Raw genomic sequence first — 22,456 nt, forward strand, 5'->3', positions numbered from 1 at the left:
AAATACGAGGGTTGTAAATTAAATAGTGGCAACTTAACCTTGAAACTCACAGAAGGGCGGGCATGCGCAAAATGGATATGGGAGCGGTGAGGTGGCGCTGTTGTCGATGTGTAGAGTGCAAAAAACAGTCCATCTGCTTAGAAGGTAGTTGTTGTTAGGCGTTAAAGTGAGGAGTTCCGTTTCCATCACTCCAAAGCATGTTTTCAAAAGGTGATCAGCGGTCGTGGCTTAAAATTGAGGTGGTCTATGGCAAAAATGCAACAGAATACTATCGAGGATTAGAGGAAGCCTGTGGCGAAAATGCTTTACCGTATAGGACAGTAGCACGATGGGTTCAAGCATCTGGTTTTTTTCGTCATGAAGCCTTTTGAAAACATGCTTTACAGCGATGGAAACGAAACTCTTCACTTAAACGCCACACAACAACTACCCTTCTAAGCAGATCGACTGTTTTTTGCACTCTACACATCGACAACAGAGCCACCTCACTGCTCCCATATCCTATTTGTGCATGCCCGCCTTTCTGTGAGTTTCAAGGTTAAGTTGCCACTATTTAATTTACAACCCTCGTATTTTGCTTTTTTTCAGTGAACAGTTCAGTGAAGTCTAATGCTGGCAATACTCAAAAATTTTCCTAACATTATACCTATATTTTTCATGAAATAACATGGTAAGCAACTTATCAGAATAAAAATAAAAGCAAAAGTGGTGGAAAAAAAAGTCTTAAAAAATGTATTCACTTTTAATAAGTTGTGATGGCTTGGTGGTTAAAGCATTGAACTGATATTGTGAAGAACTGAGGATCGATCCCCCTATAGCTCACCCAGCTTCAGATTCTCTGGAAAGTAAAGAAAGCCTAAGCACAATTATGCCCTTAGACATGAAATTGTGAAGCCTTAACCTCTATGACCCCTTGGCTCACAACGATCTGTTGCAGAAATATTATTTTTTTTTAAATAAGAATACAATGTATTCTTATTTTAGTTACATTAGCATAACTTAATCTTTCCCACAGAACATGACATTACATTTCCACAACAGGCAATTTTTCACACCAGAAATTTTATCTCAGAAAAGTGATACTCACAAGTCCGCACTAAATCTCTGAATATTTTAGTTTAATCATCATGAGGATAATTTTTTCTCCCCAAATCAGAACTTTTCTATTGTCACATGATAATTAACAATTATGCATTTATATGACTCACAAGATCAAAATTTAGAGCATAATAGCTTGAAGCAAAAAGAAGAAACTTGAAAGTTAAAGTGGATAGAGGTATGAAATAAAATAAAAAAAACATATGGAATATTGTATCTCTTAAGAAATATTTTTTGAATACAATTATGTATTTTAATATTATTTCATTTCTTTTCAAATATTTAATACAGTAATTTTAATCTTTTATCTTCTCCCGCAACTCTGAATAAATTAAGTTGACTATAACTCATTTGCACATTTAAGAAAATATTTGTAAAAAATCATGATATAAAAACATAAAATTATTGAATTAAGTTAAAACTTTATTGATAATAATACAATTTAATTTGATTCAAATAAATTTATTTGGATAAACCGCACATTAAAACTATTTTAAAATAATTACATATTTTACTTTGTTTCAACATAAATCACTAAAATCAAGAACAAAATATGAGCCTCAAAAACATATTAGAAAAAAGTATAAGAGAAACAACAAGATTTAGATGGAAAAATATTAAAGAAAAATAAACAAAAGAAAAGGAAATATAATACCATCAGAAGATTTAGTATGGAGCTGATTAAGAAGTTGATAATATTGATCTATCTTATCTTGATGATGCTGAAATTCTTCTTTTAAAGTTTTCAATTCTTCCGCTTTCAGGAGAAAGAAAAATTGAAACTTTTAAAATAAATTCATGCTTAAAACTTAAAGATATTAATCATTACATAAAAACAAAATAATTAATAAAAACCAGAATATGTTTAATATATTTGTAGACTATAAATAGATGATTAACCAGATGATAGTCATATCATAATTAACTTGACCTAATAATTAATCAATACCTGAGTTATTATGAATTGCATTATGCATTATGACTAATATTTTCAAAAAGTGACAGATGTTATAGCCATTATCAAATAGCTATTAAAATTATAATAATTTTTTCTATTTAATTAAAATTTTTTGAAGACAAAGTTTAAACATTATAATCACATTTATCATTTCCTTTTTAAGATTCTTTTATAGATAATACATTCTTTTCTAAGAATCGTTTTTAGATAATATCAGCTCTCAATCATTCACCAACTGTGACCCCTGACATCACTAAGTGTGGCAGTTAATGCCACACTAATGGGCATTAACTACCACACTTAATGGTGTGTGGACAGTTGGCAGCTGTCTGAGATTCATCCTAAGTGATGATTTGAAAGAATATTGGTTCATGCTTGCATTACTCTACACATATTACAATCTATGCATTTTAAAATTAGTCCTCAATACAGGGGTAGCAGCAAAGTTTTTTAAAATTTTAGGGTAATTTTAGGAACTTTTTTCAAAAAGTTTTAGGTAAATTTTAGGGGTAATATATGATTTTGCTAGGATAAAAACAGAACACACGGTAGTTTATTACATAACAGAAGATTATTACAATTCATCCACACATATCATAAATAATTGCAAGCCATAAAATAAAGCTCTGAAATTTATTAAGTTAAGAATGAAATCTCTAAAGTGTAAAAATGAAATTTCAACTTTACATATTACCTATCAGAAATTAAGTGCATAATTCAGGAACAGGCAAAAGTGAGAATAAATCAAGAGAAAAAATAAATTAACACCAACTTGAATTTTTATTTAATTTTTACCTTCTTAATCAAAACTTTATTATTACCCTTTACCTTACTTTATTAAGAAAAACTATTGTGTGATATTATTAGATTTCAAATCAGCAATTTATATTAGAAGTTAGAGAAAAACAAATGAATCATGATCATTTTTCTAATATATTCTTGATATGATTGTTGAGATTCTTTTACTGCCCTCAATAGTGTTGTGGTGATCTTCAACACTCCTCCATAATTTCGAATGGTATCTTTGATTAGTCTAAGAGACATAATAGTATTCTCATGGTGACTCACATCAAGCATTGCTTTATTTATCGAAAAACCTATCTCAGGATCAGAATTCCCATGTGGCAAAATTAAAACAGTTTTAATTAATGTAGTTAAATTATTATATTTTAGATTATTGCTTTTTTATTTATATTTAGCCTATAACTCTAATTTTTTAGGAACACCAACAAAATTTTATCAGATTTTTAGGAATTTTAGGGTTTGCACATAGTTTTAGGAATTTTATGAATTTTAGGGGGAATGCGACCCCTGTCAATATTAAAAAAATAAGTGGGGAAATAAAGTAAAAGAAAAAACGACAAATATAGTGCAGTGTAAACTTACATGCAAAACCTTGTTTTTCAGCTTTCAACCACAGCTTATTCAGTTTCTTATCTCTAAAGACATTTTTATAATAGACTCCATTAGACATTTCTTCAACAACAGGTTTGGAAATCAAAGCTGCATCCTGTAGAACTTTGAAGTCATCCTGCAGATTATATTTTTCTAAAATAGCTAAAAGAAAATATAAAATCTTTAAGCCTATTAGACATTTCATTATTGTCTAAAGCTAAAATATGTTTAATAGTTTTCTTTTAAAAGTTTACTACCAAGGGTGTTAATAAGGTGCACTTGCACACACTTCGAAATAAAATACATTTAAAAGTATATTATGCTTTTTAATGTTATTTGATAAATAATGCTTGCTATTACATAAGCTGAGAGCAAAAGTTTCATTTTGTAATTACATTGCATGCTCTTTCCTAGAAAAGTTGAACTGTTGTAGAATTACTCTTAGATATATAGTGCGGCTTTCAGGAGAACTCCTCCAGACACCAGTCTCGCGTTGTGGCGGGTACTATGGTTACAAGGTAAGATCACTTCGAAGATCAAGGTAAGATCACTTAATCTTAGCGTAGGTCATCGAGAGTAAACCAATCGACACCCTCTTTCCTCCATTTCTCCCCCATTAGAAATGCAGAGATACCAACTGCTCCGGACACGCCAAAATAATTTACAAAAACGGTAATTAATTACAAAGCAAATATTTAACTATTTTTGCTTTTGAAAAGGTACAGCAGGACATAAGAACTATAAAGTGGTGAATGATATAAGCCTACGAATTATTTAGAAATAGTGGTGGATAAAAATCCATTAAATTGAATTTATTAAACCAAGAATTACAATTGATAAACTACCACTTTAAAATATATATTTGCTGTCCGGAGCAAGTTGGCATCTCTGTAAATGTACTCTCACCTGTTACCATAGCAGCAAACAGCCCCAGACTTTCAGTCTGGAGGAGTTCTCCTCAAAGTCGCACTATATTTTGCTCATCAGGAGCAAAATATCAACAAAATAAATAAATAATAATAAAAAATATAAATTTAGAAAAAAGAAGAACCCTAGAACTTATTTTTCTTTTTGTAGTAATACCATAATATTTGATTTAAAGAATTTAAATAAAGCATAAATTATAAATCTTTTTTTTTTCCTACATTTGAAAAATTTTATAACATTGAAAATGTAAATTTTTATTACTAACTGTAGGATTAGTGCTTCAATATAGAAATTGTTTGTGTAAACTTATGATGAACACATGTAATCCCCCTTTTTTTACATTGATTTACCTAGGGTATAATCAGTAAAGCATCCTAAGAAGACTAATCATATCAATAAAATGTACTAACTCAGAGTCAACATTGTTAATCTTACTTAAAACAATTGATTAAATGAGAAAATGGAAAAAATTTTAAATAATAATTTAATAAATATTACCAGAGAAGCTTTTAACAATTAAGCTCTCTTTTAATCCGCTCTTATCTAAGCCTTCACTTTTTTGTTTCTTCCAAGCTAATTCTTCTTTATCTTGAAATTTGAGATCAGTGTATAAAGATTTTAGCTTCTCAGGAGGTAATTTCTAAAATAAAAATACATTTTAGGGATAACAGATCAAACTTGAGAGGGAGTTGATGGAAAATTATTATGCCAGGTAAGATTTAAACAAATCAAAAAATTAAGAGCTACAACCTTTTGATCTGTAACAGGCTATAGTGCTCAAGAAGAAAGTCTGTCACTTCTAAATTAAATGTTATTAAATTTATTCCATTTTAAAACATTGTAGTGCCTACTTAAAACTAGACATTTAGCTTTTAAAAAATAAAAAATTTAAGCTAACTCAATAAAAATATATATAAGCATAATGAATAAAATTAACAACACAGCTACATTTTTGTAAATAAAACTTGTCTTTTGGTAGACTGGGAAAGAAAAAAAAGATCCCGTAAAAAAAAGGTACTGGTAAAATGGGTCTCTGGGAAAAAAAAGGTAATGGTAAAAAAGTTACCTCAACAGGGGAAATGTGTAGCGAAATATACTATATTTTTTACCGGTCTATTTTTAAAGCATAAATGAAAACACTCTTTTAAAAAAAATATCCATACTAATTGTGTCACATAAATTAGAAAGAAATTTAATCTATAATTCTAATTAATCTATCATTCTTTTCACTCAACTACAAATTATTTAGCATAAATATATATGAAAAAGAAATCTATTTTAATTGACGCCTCTACTTTTGTCATTTTCCACCTCCCTTTTTTTAATTTTTTAAAAAGGGAAATGTTTAAATTCCCTTTATTAAAAGCCCTCACTAGGATTTGGTGAGATGCAGTCAAAACATGGGTAAAAAATTGGGCCTTTAAATATTCACTTTTTACATGTATCAGATGGCCACAAAAAAATATTTATTTTTATCAAGTAAACAGTATGTTTAAAATTTATTTTGCATACATTGTCAAGGGTCTGTTTAGAAGAGATTTGGGTCCGTTAACGGACCCTACACAAAATATCTTTACATAAAAACGGACCCTTCACAAATTTGTTTATCTTCATTATTGTTTTGTTAATCGAATAAATCCTTCCCAGGGGGAGGGAGAAAGACAGATGTAAACGAACTAGGATTTGTCTTCGGCAGACACTTCTTCCCTTACTCGTCTGAAATGAATATTCTGCATTCAGCACTATAGGCTAAATACCAAATATTTGTATGTTGCATCTCTAATTTAGTACAAGCAATTGCTGTTTATTTTTTAAAAAAATTTTTCATTATGATTTTACAGTGTTGAGCATAATTTTGTATCTTTTTACAATTTAAACTCTTTAATTTACACTCCGTGAAAAAGCTTTTTGCAATAACAGGACCTTATTTGCACAAATTCACAAAAGCAGGACCCTGGTTGAAAGAATGTGACTTAACGTTTATTCTATATTCACAAATTATGAGTAATTTTTTCACAATTTTACAAAAATGGACATTTTACAAAATGTCTGGACAGACCCCTGATAGTTAAATTAAGAGAATTTGGGCAAATCATCTCACGTAATTCAATGTTCTGCAAGCATTGAAATAATTTATATAAAAAGCAAGGTTATAGCATTCTTTGCATTAGTTCTTTATAGGGGTATGACAAAGAAAAAAGTATATAAATCATTATTAATCACCAATACGAAATCGTGCACAAAACAGAAACTCAGATGTCATCACAGTTAAAAAAGTTAGTAATTGCCAACATTTTTTCAACCATGTCATAAGTTTTATATATAAAAATATGCATACATATATACAATAAAAATGCATATATACATAACACTTAAATAAACGAAGAATTTTCTAAAAATAAAATACACGCCCCCTCACGCTACGTCTATGGCCTGGAAGACTTAACCATTATTTTGTCTTATATTAAAAATCAAAATGATCGAAATTGACCAATTAATTAAATAACAGTTTTATCTGTTAAATTATTTAGAGATATTTCTATATTGTGACCTGATGTGCCAACTACAATTACCAAGGTGCCATATGGATTTTAAACTAATTTTAATTTAGTTAATTTTTAAAAAAAAACATGTAGATATTTGCCTGGGGCAGTCTACGTTTCGAGTTGGTCACTTTCTGTGATGTTTTCTTTACCTTCTCACGGGCCGCTGCCAGGAAGTTGATCCTCTTTAGGAATGTTTTTTTTTAATTTCTGGTCAACCACTGATGAAATTGCCAAGAATCTACGATTATTCCATCGCTGATCATGATATGGAACTATTACCTTAATTACAGAGGACGCCTTCGAATTATACATTTCCTATAGTAAGAGATACTGACATCGCTAAGATGCCAAATAGATTTTAAACTTGCAAATTTTTATGCAGATGTTTGCCAGGGGGTGGCTACTAGTTATACCTTTCGAGTTGGTCCCTTTCAGTTTTTTTAGTTTATTGCGGGCCACTGCCCGGAAGTTTCCAAGACTTGGCAATTATTCTGCCACAGACCACAATACGGAAATCTCCCCAATTAAACGTCGTTAGGAGTCTGAATCAACAATTTCAATAAAATCAAAGTCATTTTTCATTGTATAATTTTTTTTTTATTTGCAGAAACATCAAATCCGTCTATGTAAATAAATCACAAAATATGAGAAAACATAATAATTCCTTTTAACATAAAATATCTTATTAAAATAACAAAACTGCAGAGAAAAAACAATACACATTTCTTACTCACTTTGGAGGCTTTTTCCCACATTAAATTTATTTTTTGAATTCTAAATGGTTTATCTATTGTTTGCAGTTTATCATAATCGGGTACGTTAGCTTTTTTAGAATGTTTACTACAGCAGCTTAATATAAATAGAGTAAAAAAAATAATAACACGAGTCAAAGACATTTTGAGCTCATAAAACTATGACTAAGACAAATAAAGTTGAAGGGATTTTTTTTTCTTTTTTAAATTTCTGGTCAACCACTGTTGAAGTTGCCAAGACTCGGTAATTATGCCATCGCTGATTACGATAAGAAACTATTTCCTTATTTACAGACGACGCCTTCTAATTATACATTTCCTGTAGTAAGAGATTCTGACATTGATACGAACTACTTAGTAATTGGCTTTAAATTATTACCGGCATCGCAGAAAAAATTAAACGTCGTTCGGAGTCTCAATCGGCAATTTTAATAAAATCAAAGTCATTTTCCGTAGTAAATTTTTTTTTATTTGCAGAGACATCAAATCCGTTTATGTAAATAAATCACAAATTATGAGAAAACATAATAATTCCTTTTAGCATAAAATATCTCATTAAAATAACAAAACTGCAGAGAAAAAACAATACGCATTTCTTACTCACTTTAGAGGCTTTTTCCCAGATTAAATTTATTTTTTGAATTCTAAATGGTTTATCTTTTGTTTGCAGTTTATCATAATCGGGAACGTTAGCTTTTTTAGAATATTTACTACAATAGCTCAATATGAACAGAGTAAAAAAAATAATAACACGAGTCAAAGACATTTTAAGCTCATAAAAGTGTGACTAAGACAAATAAAGTTAGCCTATAAATTCCCAAGATGTATAATATAAAGGTGAATAAACATCAGTCACTTCGTCTCAAATTTCTCTCTTGAGCAGCAGACAAGCAGACAGCAACAAATAATAATAGCTAAAGTTACAGTGAGATTCAGAAATAAAAACATGCCTCAAAGAAAAACTGAAATAATACTAATAAAATTGAATTATAAGCATAAAAGCATATAAAAAATGCTTTAAAAATATTTAAATAATATTAAATCACATATAGCACTTAATTTACAATTTTAATTTCAAAAAAGAAAACTACATGACGTAATTTTGTATTATCCTATGGCAATAGCGGTAGCGTGCTTCACATTTCGCTTGTTTTTTGTGTGTATATTTGTTATTGTGCGTCGTGGTTCTAGGATTGCAAGAGTCGTTTTGTAATTATACTTTGTTGATGATTTAAAGTTTTTACTCGTTGTTATTTTTTTATATATATTTTTGTAAATACATTGAAGATGATGAATAATAATTCCCCTCAAAGGAAAACTAGCAATACTCGAGAAATCCCTGGTAGAGTGGTAATTAATGATCCGTCTCAATTACCTATAGACTACTCTTCTACACCTGGTGGGAGCATTTTTTCCACTACTCCAGGGGGTTTGTATTCATATTTTTTTTAAAAAATATTATTTATGTTTAAAATTTTAATAGCTTAGTTTTGGCATTATAAGTTGTGGTCCATTTAAAGACATATGTTTTGTTTTGATTGAAGCATGTGACTTTGTTTTGGTATGCGTCAGATGTTTACGGAAAAAAAGGATTACGGCGCCGATACCTATACGTGATAAGCATATGCAACGGTGGAAATCTTAACATATGTATGATGAAAATTGAATACCTGTTTAGAAACTAAAATTGCAATTCTTCTCTATCTGGCTATGTTTCGCTTTTCGCGATTCCTTAGGTTTCGGTATCTAATGGTGGCAATCCGTTGACGATTTTAGAATTTCTCACTAGCAACATTTTTTCTAAATGGTAAAAAGTATACTGTAAATTATAGTTTTCGATGCGAGATTTTACAAAAAGGTTTTTATATACAGAAATCATAAAATCGTCTGAACCTAGAATGAATGTTAACTGTGTTTTGATTAACAAGTTTCCCTTGGTTTTAATATCCAAGTGTGGCAATCCCTGAACGCTATTAGAATTAAAATAGAATTTCTTATTAACAACATTTCTTCGGAAGTATTCTTATTTAATGCAAATTAATTGCTTGCAATTTATAGAATTAAATAAATATTTTAAAGTACTGAATACAAAAGTTGTTTTAGAAATGTTAACTTCATAAATTTAAATAACCTAGTCAATTTGTCTTTGCTTTAAAGATATTACTCAAGTCTTAATTCTGTCTTTTTTCTTAATTATAAACCTTGAACTTTACTAAATATCCTTATATATATATAAATTAAGTCAATGAATTATTCTCTTCAAGTCAACTAAAATGGTAAAAAAAAGGATGTTTCTGTTTTTTCTATTGTAAAACAAGTTATTTATTCAAGACATAGTTAGTTGATATCTTTATTACATTATCTTATAAGTTAAAAGTATTATTTGAAATTTTAAAATAATATCATAGAATTTTTAAAACTATGAAATTTTATTCCTTCAGTGTTAACTTTAACCACCTTCAAATAAACAGAAATAATAAATAAAAACATTATTTCCTATATTTAGTGAATTTTTTGGTCTTGAAATAGAATTTTTATTTGCAGGAATAACTCAGAATTTGTATCATAACCTCATTCATAGTGATTTAAAAAGTTTCAGATAAATAGTGTTTTTATGTGGGTAGAAACAGTGGACATGTTCTAGAACAGTGGACATGTTCTAGAACATGTCCACTGTTTCTAGAACATGTCCACTGTTTCTAGAATATCTCCACTGATCTAGAACATGTCCTGATAAATAGGGAAATAAATTCCAGAATGGGATAAAGTTCTTCAATATGTTACTGAGAGGAGAAAGAAAAAAAAAGCTTAAAATGATATTACTTTATTTAAATTTATGATGTAAATTAAATTTTCTTAAAGTATTTTAATCTCCTCAGATGAGATCCTGTATAAATGTAGATTGATATTTTAATTTTATTTTTGGGTATAAACTTTAAAAGTAAATGTCCTCTATTTTCTCCTTTACCTACTGTAAGAAAAGTGCTAAGTTTCTGAGGGATTGATTCTTATGTTTTTAAAGACTAGTTATAAATTATATTTTTGTTTCCCTTTGTTATCTGAAGTAGTTGAGTTGAGGAATTGATACTTAAATAAATTAATTGAAATTATTATTTATAACATGATAATAATTAACTTCACTTAAGCAAAAATTTGTAATAATATTAGTATTTTTTAATATTAAGTGTAACTGCTTTGTTTTTCTTTTCTAGTACCTTCTCCCATCTGAATTGCAAATAATTTGAAATTTCTGACACTTTTATAATTCATTCTGTTAAAAAAAATTTATCTTATAAATATATTTTCTGTAAATTTTTATATTAACATTAATTTTATAGTGACTTGAAATTTGTTTAACAATTGTATCTCAGCTTGTACTCACGGTCATTGATCAAAAAATCCAGCTCACCTGATTGTCATGGTGCGCAATGTTTTAATATTTTAAATAGTTTTTTTTTTGTTTTTTTTTTTGGACTAATATAGAAAAATGTTTTGATTACAGCAGATAAGTAAATGTTATGACAGTTTTTTCTGACACCCAACAAATTATTCTTAAGTCAACTATTCTTATTCAATCAGATGATGCAATTATTTATAGTAGATTCTGCATTTTCAACTTTGCTAATTTAATTTATTAAAAAAAAGAGAGAAAATTCTTCTAATTAAGTTATTTGAATAAATCTGAGAAATATTGTATCATTGCTAGTTATTTTGCCGGTACTCATACTTAACAAGTTAAGAAAATATTTAATCAGTTCGAGAAAAAGAAGTTTAAAAAATGCTAAATTGTGCACTAGTTTATGCCATAAAGAATATAAATTATTAAAACCATCTATTTTAGCCACCCTTTTATAAGCCCTTTATGTCTTAATTTGTTTTTGTTATTTCCTTCACCAAAATATTATAATCAGTCTTAATCCTAATTCTCTTTTATTATGCTCTGGTCATTATTTGTCTTTTTTATCTATGAAATGTTATCTAGGATTCTAATTATTTTTTTATCTATGAATTTATGTTAATAAACAAAATCATATGCTTATAGATAATAGATAGATAAAAGATAATTTAGATAAGATGAGATAAAATTGCACCTAAAATCCTCAGTTTTTTTTTTNTTTTTTTTTTTTTTTTTTTTTTTTTTTTTTTTTTTTTTTTTTTTTGAAATTATAATTTTTTTTAGGTGTGACAACTGTTTTTTTTTCCATTTATTATTAATTATTTAATTGTGATTTAAATGCTATTTATAAGACTATTGTAGATGCTATTTGCATATTATTGGTGCCGATTCTATTTTTCTTATTATACTCTATATTTTAAGAGTGGGTTTTATATTAGTTAGTTATTTTATTAAAAAGTTAAAATAGACAGGAATTAAGATTAATGAGATCCTGTTAAAAGTGTTTTTTCCCCCTTGGTATAAATATGTTGGTATTCAAATAATAAAAAAATTAGATCTAGCTTATTTATTAGGTAAAATATTATCCTTGAGAATATTTTGCCCTAGACTAGGGATTCACAACCTTTTTGAATGAAGGGCCACTTTTGCACAGCAGGTAGATTAACGAAGGGGCAGCACACATATTTAGTCATGTTGGTGGCAAATATGATAATTTTAATGTAAACATTAGTGCTGTAAGCACTAAATATTTTTATTAGTAAACTTAACATATTTGCAGAAAATGAAATACTTTTAATTATTTGAATTTATTTAAAATAAAAAAAACATACTTTTTTTAGAAAAAACTTTTTTCCATTTTTCACAATAATTAATTTATCGAATATATATAGATGTAAATACTTACCAAAAAAGGAGCTTACAAAATGAAAGTGCAAAAAATATATGCATTTTATAGATTAGTATAAATTTGAATTAAATATTTTAATTAAAGAAAATTCACAATGTTTAAACAAAAACCAAATTAAAATTAATGTTTTTATTGCGTTCAGAAATTCCCGAGGGCTGCGCATCAACAGCAGATGGGCCGCATGTTGTGCACTCCTACCCTAGACCCTCGATAATATTTTAAAAGAGTTTGTGGTGAAGAATTAAAAATAAATTTATTTTGTGCAAGCTCTGAAGAAAAAAAATTTTCATTTTATTTTTATAAGATTTTGGCATAATAATTTTTAGATACTTTTTAATAGTTAATTTTCTTTTTCCATGATCATGAATTTCGTAGCATAAATTTCTTATATCTGTTATTTAGATTTTTTTTCCTCTTTACCAATTTTCCTTTATAGATTTTTATCTTTTGTGCATATTTTAATATTTAGTGTGTAAGAGAGAGTTTGCATGTAATTTACTAGTTTAAAATGGTAGGGGGGGGAATTCAAAACTGTGACTTAATGAAAGTTTAACCTTAAATAATTTAGTTTAACTTGCTTACAATGTATTCTTTTAAAATAGGAATTGTAATATAAACTTATCATACATGTATTTTTACTCTAGCTAATATATTATGTATTAAAATTTGATTGAGCAAATAAATTAAAAAATTGAAATTATATATTTATTTCAAAATTTGTATAAAATTTTTGCATTGATGTTAACAAATACAATGTACTCTCTTCTATAGGTACTAGAATTTTTTATGATAGAGCATTTTTAATGCAAATGCGGAATTCTCCAATCGCTCGAACTCCTCCAAAGAATTTGCCGAATATTCCTGGCATTACTAGTCCTAATCATAAGAAACCAAAGGAAAATGGCACTGTGGAGCGCATTGAGGAAAAGAATGGTAAAGAAAATTACAAATTCTTATCCTTGTATTTTTATTTTATTTGAGATAGGAATTAGAAGTTTATGCTTTTATTTTTATTCTGCTGCAGAACATTCAACTAGCCATTCTGTACTTCACAGAATTTCAAGCTTAAAAGGTTTAAGATTGTTTCACATCTAATAATATATGGAAATGATAATGATTCTGAATTAATAATGAGACAATATTTCTTCATTATTAATATATTATAATTGAGTCTTTGTTATTTCATGCTTTCATTATAAATGGCTTGCATTTTAAGGAAATTTTTTTCTTCAGAAATAAAGCATGAACCCTGATAATATTTTTTCTTCTTTTTTAATTGTTTTTTAAAACTGTTGTACTTTGCAATATATTCCAGGATATTGCAGAATAACCACATTAGCAAAAGATTTTGTGCATTTTTTTCAAATTGTTTGAGAAAAAATAAAACTTAAAATTCTTGAATTTGTAAAGATCTGTGGTGTCTGGATTTGTGATTTGTGGCAATCTGGATTTTTTGATGTGGTGTATTAGAGAATAATTCACTAATTAATTTTAGCTAAGTTTATTAAATGGAAATGGGTTTCTTAAAATTAAATGCTATATTTTTAAATTCTTGATCTATTGTGATATACATATCCTCTTGTTCCATTTGTTTTTCATTTCATGAAGTAGCATTTAAATAAATAATAATAAAAAAATATTGAAAATTAATAAATTTACACACAAATAAACTTCTTAATGCTTTTTTCAAACATGTTTTTTTTTTCTTATGTGGAGCAGACTGTGTAATGGTCAGGAATCTGACCTCTCATCAGAAAGGTCTTGAGTTCTAATTCCAGACAAAGTGTGGATTTTCTTTTATTCTCTGTTCCATACTGTAGGAGCAATGTTAGCCCACCTAATATGATGCCCCTGAAGGGGTGAGCAACAAATGTACCTTATTGATACCTAAACAATGTGCGTCAATCTGGTGGGCATTGGAAAGAAAAAATGTTTTTTATTTCTACGTGATTATAATTTTTTTCATTTTTACAATCATATGCCAAGAAAGAGCCATCTAACTTTTCATCCATTCTCACATAAAGTGGTTTTTGATCTTAACTATTTAGCTATTATTAGATTCAGTAGTTATTGATCATAGTTTCGAGGTGTTTCCATTCTTTCTGGTTTAAATAATTTGCATTCCCTAGTTTGCATAGTTCACTTTGTATAATGATGCTGGAAATATTTATTAAGAGGAGCCATTATGGAACAGCCTATCGATGTAAAAACTGTTACTTCAGTACAAAATAAAATTTAAATGAATCAGCCAGAAAGAATCTATATTTGGTTTGTCTAATTTAACAATATTTTTTTATTCTGTTTCATTGTTTGTTTTTTTGTCCTTTTTTTATTTTGTTTGCTGTGGCATTTGAAACCAAGAATTTTTACCATTCATCAGTAGTGAGGCAGTATATTTCTTCTGTGAGGGGATGAGTAAGCGGTGATTTGTTTGCAGTTTTCTCCAAGGACATGTTAAAGCTCACTTGAAGTATAGACATTTTTTTAGAATTCAGACAAAAAAATGTCAATTTTTTTAATTGTAAATTTAATTACACAAATATTAAGAGAAAAACTATCATCTTCAAGGGACTATATCCCTTCATTTATGAAATGTGAGAAGGCTAAAGCCCCCTAAGTTTGGCTGTCCTTGCAGTAGATTAGCTTGATTGTCCTAAGTCATCTTTTTTGTGAAATCAGTTTTTGCAGTGCTCTCTAAAAATGAATAACATTAATATGGAGCGATGGTAAGTTATCTGATTTTGCTTCAAAATTAATCAACTAAAACTTCAGAAAAAAAAACTTTTTTTTTTTTAATGAGCCCACGTGTTTTGGTGGCAAGTAATTTTCTGAAGATAATTTCGGATCTCGAATTTTCAGGCCCATCATAGCAATTAGAATGATTGAAGAACATTGGAATTTATATCCCACCACTTATCATTGCGGTTTTGAATTTAATTTGAACTGCAAAAAGATCATGCCTGTGAGACCAATCAAACATGAAGAATGGCAAAGGGTCTTTTCACTCTGAAATGTCAATAAATGTGTTTTTGGATAGCAAACATGTTCCTGGGGCTGCTTAATTTCTTCTCTGAAGATTCATCTCCCATCATGTGATTTTGGGACGCTTGGAAGGCTTTAACCGACAATTTTTAGAGCTATTCCAATGTCCGTGTTTCTGCACTTCTATTAAGAATATCGATTAGGAAGAACTGTCACCTATGATGTATGGTTTCCCGAGAGAATTATTTTGAGAGAGGAAATATTAAGTTTTAATTATATTTGAATAAAGAATATTATTACTTAATTTATGCACCCCTTATGTTACATGTAATTCACATACATTGTTGAAAAGAATCTTTTGCGGGTGAATAAGAATTTTTTTTAAGTGGAGAGAAAGGGTTGAAAAGTTGTATTATGATTTAATATTCCCTAGTGAACATTAAATTATAATATAACTTTAAAATATTACTGATAAAGTTTTTCAGAAGTGTGTTATAGAACTCGGGAAAATCTATGTCAGTAATATTTAAATTGAATAATTTTTTTTTTTCATTTTATTCATCAAACTTAAAAATTATTTAGTTCAACTTTGCAGTATCATAATATCTTGACAAATGTTTTAAATTTTTTTTATACCTTTTTTCTTTTCTTTTTAAGTTAGAAAGGTGTAGAATAGATTTCAAGAAAAGCTGCATGATAACTATTTTCTTCATGTTGCAGTCAACTCTAAAATAAAATTTCAATATGTAGCTTATACAAATATACCAAATACATATAAATATTAATTTTGAATTTTTTGCTTCATTCTTCAACTTTTCTATTGCACAGCAGTATAATATCTCGGGTAACACTGGTTGCATAGTTATTATTTTTTTCACAGAAACAAGTGATCCTATCAAATAGATTAATTAAAAGAAAGAAAATTTTCTAAGCATTCTTTTACTCTAACACAAACCATGACTTATTTATTCCTCCGGAAGTTTGAAAAATTCAATAATTTTCCTCCAATATTTTATTATAATTGCTACTAAGTCAAAATAAATTTGATGCTCTATGGTTATATTTCCTGNTTTTTAAGTGGAGAGAAAGGGTTGAAAAGTTGTATTATGATTTAATATTCCCTAGTGAACATTAAGTTATAATATAACTTTAAAATATTACTGATAAAGTTTTTCAGAAGTGTGTTATCAGGGGTCTGTCTAGGTTTTTCTGAGAGGTACCTATTTTGTGAAAATTTAGACATAATTTGTGAAAAATTATATTAAAGAATCAACACAAAAATATGGATTTATCGTTTCTTAAGGGATACAAAAATGAAATTTTAGGAAAAAGTATTTTGTGAAGCTACCGTTTTTCCTAAAATTGAATTTGTGAAACTACCGTTTTTCCTAAAGTTGCATTTGTGAAGGTACCGCTAAACGGTAGTAAATTCGGCCTGGACAGACCCCTGGTTATAGAACTCGGGAAAAACTATGTCAGTAATATTTAAATTGAATAAATTTGATTTTTTTTTTTTCATCATTTTATTCATTAAACTTAAAAATTATTTAGTTCAACTTTGCAGTATCATAATATCTTGACAAATGTTTTAAATTTTTTTATACCTTTTTTCTTTTCTTTTTAAGTTAGAAAGGTGTAGTTATAGTATATAAAAAAAGAAATAACCCCCTTTAGTTCCAATTTTTAGAAGCAGGCTTTGCTTCATCCAAAAACTTGTTTTCTCATATTATTCAAAATGCATATAAGAGAAATTTCAGTGCAATTTTACCAAAGTGGGGGCTCAACATTTGAAGAATTAAGGTGTTTTACTACCACTCTGTATAGAAAGAATAAAAAGTTTGAAAAGGAGGAAGAAATAAAAGCCTGCGATCAAGAATGTTAAGTTCTATAATGTCATACATAGGGGGGGGGTGTGTAAGTGCTTTAGAATAGATTTCAAGAAAAGCTGCATGATAACTGTTTTCTTCATGTTGCTGTCAACTCTAAAATAAAATTTCAATATGCAGCTTATACAAATATACCAAATACATATAAATATTGATTTTGAATTTTTTGCTTAATTCTTCAATTTTTCTATTGCACAGCAGTATAGTATACACTTAACAACTTTGACGCTGGTTGCATAGTTATTATTTTTTTCACAGAAACGAGTGATCCTATAAATTGATCCAAATTGATTCATTAAAAGAAAATTTTCTGAATGTTCTGTTACTCTCACACTAACCATGACTTATTTTTTCCTCCTGAAATTTCAAAAATCCAATAATTTTCCTTCAATACCTTACTATAATTGCTACTAAGTCAAAGAATTTTATGGTGCTCTATGATTGTATTTCCTACTGGTGCTATACTTTGATATATAAATACACAATTAAAGAGTAACCTTTTTTAAACAACTTTGTTTCTGACAAAATATTCTTTATTATTATTGGAGCCAAATTTTATTAAAAAAATTTATATTCAAATTCAAAAATTAGAAGCATGTCTTTATATCAATTAATTTGCTTGCCACTTTTTATTAGTTTATCTGAATCAGGATAGAATTGCATATTGTAATAAACCATTAATATAAAAAAAATTACTAAAGCTTGTTTTATCTTATACAATGTATTTATTTCAGAAAACCATGAGGATGCCCTCTTTACAATGGATGTGTAACGCTCCAACTTAAAAAGCTTAGACCTTGGGTTTTCCGTGCCATTGTTATCTCTGTTACATTCTAAAAAGCCATCTTATGTTTGTAAGGAAGACCAGTCTTGTGTTTAGGATCACTATACTCAACCAAGCTGAGATCTGCCAAATTTGTTATACTTGATATGTTTTTTGTTAAAGCAAAACGTTTTGCGTTAACTTCTGTACCTCTTACAGCCCAGTCATAAACTGGGTGGTTTTGTTACTTGCAGAATTGTTATAAGTCAGTTTTTTTGACTTGATGATATGTTTTGTATTTGAACCACCATGATATTTTTCTCTCTCTTTTTTTTTTTTTTTTTTTAGTCTATAAATGGATGTTATGATATACTTACGATTTGTTTTTGTTGCATGGCCAAGGTTAGCAAATGTGAAGGAGATTGCTTTTTATAGTAATAAAAAGTCATTATTTTCTGGTTCGATATCTCTGGATTTCTTTTTTAAATTGAATACACTTCTACACTGTTAACTCTGTTTTTTTTCTGCATAATTGCTCGAATTTTGTAAATAAATAAAATGAACGTGACAAAATTTAAAATTGTTAATCTTTAATGTATTAAGTACTTAAATTGAAATTCCACTGCTTTAGGCCAACGTAGAGTTCGTTCGAATTTACCGATATCTAAGGAACTTGATATGCACGTTATGTGGTGGGAAAAAATATCTAATGAAAAGTTCATTCTAATTATTACTGGCCAAGGTAAAGAAAAAATGATCCAAAAACGTAAATCATAACATATTCTTCATATTTGTTTTTCGCGAACAACTGTTCAAAATGAAATATAGCGAGTTTAGCAGGAATTAACATAGTCCTTGTTGAGTGTCAGTATAACACGATGTGTTACATATGTACGCAGACATGCGATTCTCGGAACTGTTTATTCGTGTACTTCCGCTGATCAGTAATTTATAATCTAAAATTTAGATTTTGTTGTCTATGTAATCTCGTTAATGAGTTATTTGTTCTCCCTTTAGCAGCACCCGTTTTTTCTTTTTTTTTTCTTCCAACTTATCGTTCACGCACAATAACGATGTTTTTTATGTATATATATTAAAGAAAAACGAAACTTCAAGAAGAAAAATTCCATAACTTCAGATGAAATGAATGGACTACCGAGGCAATTTATTTTTTTCAATACTTAAATTTTAATGAGTAACAATTTTGTTGCGAATTCCGATTTATTACTGAAAAATTATTTAATCAATGGGATATATTTGCACCTTTTTTTGTCTTGATCCATTTAGACCGAATTAATTTTTAATATGATATTATGACATGGAAATTCCAAATCGCGCATTTCAATAATCACTTTTCACCGCTCTCGATCATCTTTATTTTTCCAATTGCAGCAAACGCAATTGATTTTCTCGTGGTTTTTGAAATTCGTTATTATGACAAGCAACATTTGAGCAATCCCTTTTTGGTGCTCTCGATTTGCGTCGATGTTATCGTAAATCTATTCTGTACTCGTCGGCTATTATTACTACGAATTTTCTCAGTGTTTTTTTTTTAAACAACACTGAGAAAATTTGATCAATCTGAGAAAGTGACTTTTTTTAAAGAAAAAGAAAAATCACTATATTTTCAATATTATTACGACACGCACAATTCAAATCGTGCATTTGTTAATCTCTTTTTAACGTAGTTTTTTTAATTCTAATATTTTCATACGATATTATTAAGAAACGAGAAATTCGAATTCCACATTTGAATAAATATTTTTTTCGCTCGCCCGATTTGCACTAAAACTATGCAACTCGCCGATTTTTTTTTTTTTTTTTTTTCANTTTTGTAGCTATTCACTTTTTAAAGTCCCGATATTTTTATGATGCTGAAAATTCAAATTGCACACCTGAGTATTCCTTTTTTAACGTGATAATTCTATCGTTTTATAAATCTTTCCGGCAGTTATCACGACTAATTTTCGCCTATTTTTTTTATATTTCGATATTTTTGATGGGATATTATAATCACTACACTTGAATAATATTAATTTTCGTATAAAATTGGCAGCTTTTTAAATATCTTATGCACAAAAAAATATTAAGTATTTAAAAAAAATTCAGATATTTTATTCTATCAGTCACATGTTTGTATACATTTAATTTAATTTGAGAGTCGCTTTTCTCCTTTTCTTTGCAGCAAACATTTAATTCTCTAATCTCTTCAAATTTAGTATCTTTCTCAGTTTTTCCTCTGTAATGACATAATGTAGAATCACTACAGTCCATTGTGGGCTCAACAGTTTTACTACTAACGGCATGGTTGTGGTTAGCCTTACGCACAGGCCGCTTCTATTTTTCAGATATGCTGGTATCTGTCGATCTGAAGCTGGATGGTCTTCAGGACGTCACTGGGGATCGAACCCCGGTTCTTCATTGTGGCAGTTTAGTGCCTTTACCACTTGAGCCATCGTGGCTCGGTTTTATAGTGACGAAAGGTTTTTTTTAAACAACTCCGAAATGCGTTAACATGAAAAACTCAATTAATCAAAAATCAATCAAATTAAATGATATATATGCAGAGTGTCGACATCTGCCCACTGAAATGATAACTTAATCATTCATGTTATGTAGTATCTTTTTAAGCACGCAAAGATCAATTTATACTATTACTACGCTTTTTAATTTGCTTTCATATGAGTAAAAGTAAAAATTTAATTTTTGTTTTAAAAAACAAAAAGTTTCGATAGGATTTCTGTCTTGACCAAATCCCTACATCATCTCAAGCTTAAATCATTTTCTTGTAACTACGAGCAGAATATATCGTCAATCTAAATTTTGACCTTTTTACAACAAGCTAAAGAGGACCTATTTTAGTTTGTGCTACTATGACATAGTAGGTTAATCGTTTCTTGACCGTTATAAAAAAAAAATGTCAAAGGTATTTAAAAATGGGCAACTAGTCAAATTTTGATTTTGTGACTTAGCTAAGTTACCAGGCTTAAATCAAAAACGTTAATATTTTTCTCATCTTTGCTTTGAATGTAAACAAAAACTGGTTTTGAAGCGTGCAAACAGGTTTTCCCTTTCTCAAACATACACAAAGCTGAACTTGTTACATAATAAAACCGGTTGAACCTTTTTCCTTATTTATGAGGCAAACATTAACATTCAAACCAAAACAGTTTATAGCCTCCCACCCCTCATTCGCGTTATGCATTCCCGATTATCTTGATGATCAACACAGATGTCTTACCTAGACACCTGTGTTGGAGGGCATAACAGGTTTAAATCGTTACCTTGTCGTCTTACTGTATACTATCTTCATTGCTAAGTTATCACCGAAGGGAATTAACATCAAGCAAAATGTTGACCACTTCTTGATCTGCTAGAATGCTCAAATCTTATCTGGAGCCCTGTGCATAAGACAAGAAGTTACAATCGTTTCATAACTATTGCAAGCAGAATTTTATTGTTCATTGAAATTCCGAATAAAAACCCGATATTGAAAAACTAGCAGAAGTTAAATAAAATTTGGTAAACATTAAAAATAATTTTAAATTGATTAAAAGAAATTCACTGAACTTTGAAATCTAATATGTCACCCAGCGATGGCTAAAATATGTCTCCCTTGTCTAGTTTGCTTCATCAAGTAAACTAAATAAAGTGTTCGTTGATCAGGAGTTGGTACTTGGCTCTACTTTCTCGGACGCAGAGTTTATTTCAGGGCGGAAATAAGAGGAGAAAGATCTCCGTACTTGAAAATGAGACAACCCTTACTGCTCGCCAAACGCAAACAGTGAATTCTTTTCGGCCACGTACTTCGCTTTATCGTCTGCTATTATACCTTTCGTCTCTCTAGCTAAATATGTTTTAAATTTAAAAACTGCTGTTTTCCCCGCAAAATGTCTCAAAAAGAACAAACTATTCACTCAAAAGAGAGAAATATCATGAAATTTATAAAATATTTAATGTTAAAACAAGGTTGCGAAATAAATAGTTTTGTCATACGATCGCCAAATAACAACCTCGTTCAGGATTATTCACATCCTTCTCCCAAAAATAGCGAAATAGTATTGACGGATAACACGTGATAAAGGCGGAGCCAAGTGCCAACTCCTGGTGAAAGAACTATAGTACTTTATTCTACGTTGCATTAGTCCCGCAGTGGACTGATCGTTAAGACACGGTTCCCTGCAGATCACCGAAGTCAAGCATCACTGGCTGCGGTCAGTGTGCGGGTGGGTGACCACTTGGATCAGTCTGCGTAGGGACCGAGGGTGTGCGGTATTGGTCCTCGTTAAACTGTGCTACCGTAAAGTGCTCGACTTCGCGCGCAGGTCGTCGGGCTACCGAAGC

At 29.1% G+C, this 22,456-nt stretch overlaps 2 protein-coding genes across 3 annotated transcripts in view; one reads left to right on the forward strand and one right to left on the reverse strand.

Moving 5' to 3' along the window:
- Window positions 1-8,442, reverse strand: part of LOC107440426 (alpha-2-macroglobulin receptor-associated protein) — a 13,740-nt gene extending 5,298 nt beyond the window's left edge. Inside the window, exons 1-4 of one of the 2 annotated variants that reach the window (XM_016053338.4) lie at window positions 8,281-8,442; window positions 4,877-5,018; window positions 3,443-3,613; window positions 1,754-1,855 (exon numbers count right to left, since the gene is read on the reverse strand). In XM_016053338.4, the coding sequence (XP_015908824.2) occupies window positions 1,754-1,855; window positions 3,443-3,613; window positions 4,877-5,018; window positions 8,281-8,442 (577 nt within the window). Of the gene's footprint in view, window positions 1-1,753; window positions 1,856-3,442; window positions 3,614-4,876; window positions 5,019-7,658; window positions 7,963-8,280 lie in introns of those variants that run through there. The other variant, XM_016053339.4, reaches the window with a different exon arrangement.
- An 89-nt stretch (window positions 8,443-8,531) lies between these two features.
- LOC107440429 (eukaryotic translation initiation factor 4E binding protein thor) lies at window positions 8,532-18,576 on the forward strand. Its single transcript, XM_016053342.3, has 3 exons — window positions 8,532-9,105; window positions 13,253-13,414; window positions 18,084-18,576. The coding sequence occupies exons 1-3, from the start codon at window positions 8,964-8,966 to the stop codon at window positions 18,119-18,121; spliced, it is 342 nt and encodes a 113-aa protein (XP_015908828.1). The 5' UTR covers window positions 8,532-8,963; the 3' UTR covers window positions 18,122-18,576.
- The last annotated feature ends 3,880 nt before the right edge of the window (window positions 18,577-22,456 follow it).

The sequence above is a fragment of the Parasteatoda tepidariorum genome, chromosome 6, assembly GCF_043381705.1.
Source record: "Parasteatoda tepidariorum isolate YZ-2023 chromosome 6, CAS_Ptep_4.0, whole genome shotgun sequence".
In the NCBI taxonomy this organism is placed as follows: domain Eukaryota; kingdom Metazoa; phylum Arthropoda; class Arachnida; order Araneae; family Theridiidae; genus Parasteatoda; species Parasteatoda tepidariorum.